Genomic DNA, 5,387 nt, shown 5'->3' with positions numbered 1-5,387 from the left:
CCCCCCCCCCCCCCCCCGGGAAAAGCGCTCTCGGGGAAACGATACGCTGGCAAGAGCAACTCGCCTTCTTCCAAAAGAAGCGCCCGCTTATTGCAGGCGTATTGTGCTGCGCAACGAAGCGGCGTGGGGCAATTTCCATCATTAAAGGGGGGGGAAAAAAAACCCCACCACGCTACCGAGAATGAACAAAAGATCCTGCAAATTATCTCTTTTTTTTTTTTTTAGTTTTGTACCGTCGGTTTTATTATTCAATCTCGGATGAGATCAGATTATCTGTACCCTTTAGTGAAGGCAGCAGACGTCTTTAAACTGCTTTAATTGATTTATCGTTTTTTAAACAGAAAGTGCATTACATTTAACTGGTCTTGCAAAGGGCTTTTCTTCTCTTTACAAACCGAATTATTTTTAATATAAATTAATAAATGTTAAGATGCTATATCACGATATATCATCGCTATTAGCTTAAAAAAAAAAGAAAACAATTTACATTCTCTAGTATTCTTTATGATACAAAAGAAAACACACTTTCAATTCAATTACAGCAACTAAATGAATTTTATATTCTGACCGAAAGTGGTTGTGACAATTCCCACCAGCTACTTTTCAACACGCATTTTATGGGAAACGGGTTAAGTTAAAGCAAACTACGGCGAGTTGCCCTCTGCCCCCTCCCTCTTCACAGCAACCGGAAAAAAAGAGAAGAAGAAGAAGAAGTATTTCAAAAATACTAATAAATAGCGTGGAGGGCGTGTGCAAGTCGAGGCGGGGGAGCCGGCGCGGTCTGTCGCGGGGGGTCCGCGGCCCGGGAGGGGAGAGCCGCTCTGCAAAAGGGGGCCGGGGGGGGGGGCGGGCCGGGACCGACGGGAGCGGCCCTTTCTATACAAAAAAAGAAGGTATTTTACATTTTAAATATTCACAGTCAAGGAACGTCTCTAGTCAGTGTGAGTCGCGGTTTATTTACAAGGCGCCTGCGAGGGGGGGCCGCGCCGTCGGGGCCGCCCCCGCCGTCGGGCCGGGAGTCGGGGCTAGGCGGAGGCGTCGCCGTCGGCCGCGGGCAGCAGCAGCCCCCCGGCGCCGCCGGGCTTGTGTTTCTTGAGCAGCTGCGCGATCTTCTCGTCGTCCGAGTTGGGGTCGAGCGGCTTGTTGTAGTCGTCGTCCTCCTCCTCGTTGTCCGAGGCGCCCTTCAGCCGCTCCGTCTCCGAGTCCTGCTTCTTCTTGGCCGTCGCCATCTCCGCCGCGTGCTTCTTCCGCCACTTGGTCCGTCGGTTCTGGAACCAGACCTGCCGCCCCGCCGTCACCGGCACCGCCACCCGCACCGGCACCGGCACCGCCGCCCCCCGCCCTCCCAGCCGAAACCCGTCGCCGAGGTGGGAAAGCGCAGAGCGAGCAACACGTTTCCGCAGGGCGAACTTCTGTCGCCAAGGGGGGGGGGGAATACAAATTAAAAAAAAAAAGCAAATAAAAAAAAGCAAATAAAAAAATGCAAATAAAAAATGCAAATAAAAAATGCAAATAAAAAATGCAAATAAAAAATGCAAATAAAAATGCAAATAAAAACAAAAAATACAAATAAAATACAAATAAAAATACAAATAAACAAAATACAAATAAAAATGCAAATAAAAAACAAATAAAAAACAAATAAAAGATACAAATAAAAACCATAAAAAACACAAATAAAAAACACAAAGAAAAAAACACAAAGAAAAAAACACAAAGAAAAACACAAAGAAAAAATACAAATAAAAAAATACAAAGAAAAAAATACAAAGAAAAAAGACGTCGCGACTTGGGCGATGCAAAATACTACCCCCCCCCCCCCCCCCGCCTCGGGAAAAAAAAGTTCGCTTGAGCTACAGCAAGCATTAACAAAAAACCCCCAACCCCCCCCAAACCCCCCCCCGGGCCGACGCTGCAGGCCCGAGCGCACGGCCCTCTAATGCTGCCCCTGCGTGAAAATAAACACTTTACACCGAACCCTGCTGCCATGTCCCCTGCCCCGTTTTATATATATTTACTCTTCGAAAGGGCACTGCGAGGGGGGGTGTTCCCCCCCCCCGCGGGACATATCTCGGCGCTGAGCTAAAAGCAGCCGTTTGGGGCGGCAGCGGGGGAAGCGGCGGCCCCGAGGCCGCGCCGAGGGGGGGCCCGACGGCGCCGGGCCTTCGCCACCTCCTGCCCCAAAGGCTCCAGCAGCCCCTTCGGAAACGGGGCCCGGGCAGCGGCTCCGGGAGGAAAAAAGCCGATAGGAATAATAGGAATAATAGGAATAATAATAGGAATAATAATAGGAATATTAATAGGAATAATAATAGGAATAATAATAGGAATAATAATAGGAATAATAATAGGAATATTAATAGTAATAATAATAGGAATAATAATAGTAATAATAGGAATAATAATAGCAATCTCGCTCAGGTGATGCTAAACGCTTGCTGCCCGCTTCACCCAGCCGTGTCACCGCTTAAGCACCTCGTTTTTCGGAGCACGGCAACCACCATTCCCCCTAAACGCGCCGCGACTGCGAGTGCTTTAGAGGCAAGACGCGGTTTTAAAGCACGCTTTGCAGCTCCGCGAGGGAAACGCCGAGAAACGGCCGGCTGAGCCCGCGGTTCCCTGCCCGCACCGCCGAGAACAAGCTCGGAGGAGGCAGCCCTGCAGCAGCCGCCCCCGTTAGCGGCGGCACTTCGCGGCGGCCTCGGTGCGCGCCCGGCACCTGCAGGCGCTTAAGCCGGGCCCGACGGCGGAGGCGCCCGCCCCGTCCCCTTCGCGACGGCTTCTGTCGCAGCGCCTTTGTAGCTGCGTTGCTCACGCTCCTCCCGGCCCCGGGCTTGAACCGCTCGTCCGGTGCTTGACGCGATCGTCTCACCTTGACTTGACTCTCCGTCATGCCCAGCGAGTAGGCTAGCCTGGCCCTCTCCGGTCCCGCCAAGTATTTCGTCTGCTCAAAAGTCTTTTCCAGGGCGAAAATCTGCTGGCCAGAAAAAGTGGGTCTTGTATGTTTTCTCTTGCCGTCTTTATCCAGCAAAATTGAGCCTTGATCTGGGGTGGGGAGAGAAACGGAAGGCATGGACAGATATGTTAATCTATTTGTTTGGAAAAGTGCTTAACTGCAAAACGGGCTCTCGGGGGAAGGGGGATTTTCTATCCACGGGGGAACGGATCTATAACGAAACTGTTGCCAGAAAACCGTGCCGTTGCGAGTCTGCCGGCTCCCTCTTTTTTTTTCTTTTTCTTTTTTCTCCCCCCCCCCCTTTAACGCGCTAACACTTGAGCAGGCAGAAAAAACAGCGTTTTCTTCCCGAAAAGCTTAAAGCAGCGCAAGCCCGCGGTTACAAAAAGTCCTTCTTGCGGCAAGTTCGCACGGCCGAACCGGAGCAATCGCCGGCTCCGACGCTCCCCAGCAGCAGCAGCAGCAACCAAATAAAGGGAAAGCGCAGGGCAGCGAGGGGGTTTTCCCCCGCCCCGAGGAGGGCTCCGCTTTTTGGCGGAAAGGCCCGGCGCCTTAGGCGGCTCTGCGGCGAGCAGCGGGCAGAGACAGCACGACAAAGTCGGCAGGGAGAAGGGAAAAGCGCGGCGGGAGAGGCCGGGCCGGGGCCGGGGCCGGGGCCGGGGCGGGCCGGGGCGGGGGGCTCGGCGGCGGCGGTACTCACGGGGCGCGCAGGCGAGGCGGGCGTCCCTCCACGGCGGGCTCTGCATCACCCCCGGCCAGAAGATGGGCGTGCGGCCCGGCAGCTCGGCCAGCGGCTTGGGGTAGCGGCCCACGGCCACGGCGGCGCCGGGCCCGAAGTAGAGGCCGGGCGGCGGCGGCGGCGGCGGGCTGAGGCTGCCGAAGCGCGGCAGCCCGGCCAGCAGCCCCGCGGGCGCCGCCGAGGAGGCGGAGGGCGAGGCGGAGGCGAGCGCGGCGCCGGCCAGGGGCATGGAGGGCCGGCTGAGGATGTCGTTGATGCCGTGCGGGGTGGCGGCCGAGAGCTGCGGCGGCGCCGAGCCCAGCGCCGAGAGGCCGCCCGCGGCGGCGGCGGCGGCGGCGGCGGCGGGGGGCGCCTTGAGGCCGGCGGCGCCCGGGGAGCCGAGCGGCGGCGAGGGCGAGGCGGAGGCGGGCGAGGCGGAGGCGGAGGAGGAGGAAGCGGGCCCGGCGGGCAGCGGGTACGCGGGGTACAGCGGCGCCTTCATCTCGGCCATGCTGTGCAGGGCGGCCAGCGGCGGGCTGCCCAGCAGGAAGGCGCTCTGCCGGGGCGCGCCGTCCATCTGCCCCAGCGCCAGCATCCCCCCGCCGCCGCCGCCGCCGCCGCCGCCGGGTCCCGCGCCCGGGGGCAGCGGCGGCCCCGAGCGCCGCCCCGGGCGGCCCCTAGCGCCGCGGGGGCCCTGCGGAGCCGCCGCCGCCGCCGCCGCGCATCCAGCCCGCGGGGGCCGCCGCCGCCTCTAGCGGGGAGCTGCGCGCCCGAGCCGCGGCCCCGCCGCCCCGCCGGGCATCAGGGCTGCGCCGCCGGCGGCCTCCGCGCAGGGACGGCGGAGCAACTCCCTCGCCGTGCGATATATATATATATATATATACACACACGTGCGTGCCTATATATATATGTGTGTGTGTGTGTATATACGCACGGCGCGGGCGGGCGTATATATGCGGCTATGGGAAGTTTGCGGGGCTCACAGCGGCGCGGGGGCCGTGCTCGCCCCTTCGTCCTCCTCGGCGCCCAGCATCCCTCCCTCCCGCCCGCCCTCCCTGCCTCCCTCCCGGCGCGGCGCTCGCTGGCTGGCGGCGGGGCTGGCGGCGGCTCTGCCGCGCCGCCCCGCTCCTGCCTCCTTTACGGGCCCGGCCGGCGGCGGGCGCGGCGGCGGCGGCGGGCGCGGGCGGGGCGGGGCGGCGGCGGGCCCTGCCCACCCGCGCCGCGCCCGCTCCGCTCCGCTCCGCCCGCCGGCCCGGGGCGCTGCGCTGCGCTGCGAGGCGGCCCGGGCAACTTCTGCTCGCCCCGGGCTCGCTGTGCTCTGCTCTGCTCTGCTCCTCTCCTCTCCTCTCTTCTCTTCTCTTCTCTTCTCTTCTCTTCTCTTCTCTTCTCTTCTCTTCTCTTCTCTTCCCCTCTCCTCTCCTCTCCTCTCCTCTCCTCTCCTCTCCTCTGCTCTGTTCTCTTCTCCTCTCTTCACTTCTCCTCTCTTCTCTTCCCCTCTCCTCTCTTCTCCTCTCTTCTCCTCCTCTCTTATGTTCTCCTCTCTTCTCTTCTCTCTTCTCTTCTCCTGTCTTCTGCTCTCCTCCCCTCTCTTCTCTTCTCCTCTGTTCTCTTCTCCTCCCTTCTCTTCTCCTCTCCTCTCTTCTCCTCTCTTCTACTCTCTTCTCCTCTCTTCTCCTCTCCTCTCTTCTCTTCTCCTCTCCTCTCTTCTCCTCT

The 5,387-nt window shown here is 59.4% G+C and overlaps 1 protein-coding gene across 1 annotated transcript; it reads right to left on the bottom strand.

The window, feature by feature from the left end:
- Window positions 1-297: 297 nt before the first annotated feature.
- Window positions 298-4,823, bottom strand: NKX6-1 (NK6 homeobox 1). Its single transcript, XM_064510314.1, has 3 exons — window positions 3,657-4,823; window positions 2,873-3,045; window positions 298-1,280 (listed from the first exon to the last, which is right to left on the bottom strand). Exons 1-3 carry the CDS (start codon window positions 4,267-4,269, stop codon window positions 1,026-1,028), a joined length of 1,041 nt encoding a protein of 346 aa, XP_064366384.1. The 5' UTR covers window positions 4,270-4,823; the 3' UTR covers window positions 298-1,025.
- Window positions 4,824-5,387: the final 564 nt, after the last annotated feature.

The sequence above is a fragment of the Dromaius novaehollandiae genome, chromosome 4, assembly GCF_036370855.1.
Source record: "Dromaius novaehollandiae isolate bDroNov1 chromosome 4, bDroNov1.hap1, whole genome shotgun sequence".
In the NCBI taxonomy this organism is placed as follows: Eukaryota; Metazoa; Chordata; class Aves; order Casuariiformes; family Dromaiidae; genus Dromaius; species Dromaius novaehollandiae.
Note: the sequence above shows the minus strand (reverse complement) of the source record. Positions and strands in the feature narration are given on the sequence as shown.

What these genes read in the sequence shown, in the direction of transcription:
- NKX6-1 (XM_064510314.1), bottom strand. Translation starts at nt 4,269, where the DNA reads ATGCTGGCGCTGGGGCAGATGGACGGCGCGCCCCGGCAGAGCGCCTTC. An exon ending in CCGCCTCGCCTGCGCGCCCC is followed by an intron (nt 3,046 to 3,656) that starts GTGAGTACCGCC and finishes TCCCCACCCCAG; the next exon opens with ATCAAGGCTCAATTTTGCTG. An exon ending in TGACGGAGAGTCAAGTCAAG is followed by an intron (nt 1,281 to 2,872) that starts GTGAGACGATCG and finishes GCGGGGCGGCAG; the next exon opens with GTCTGGTTCCAGAACCGACG.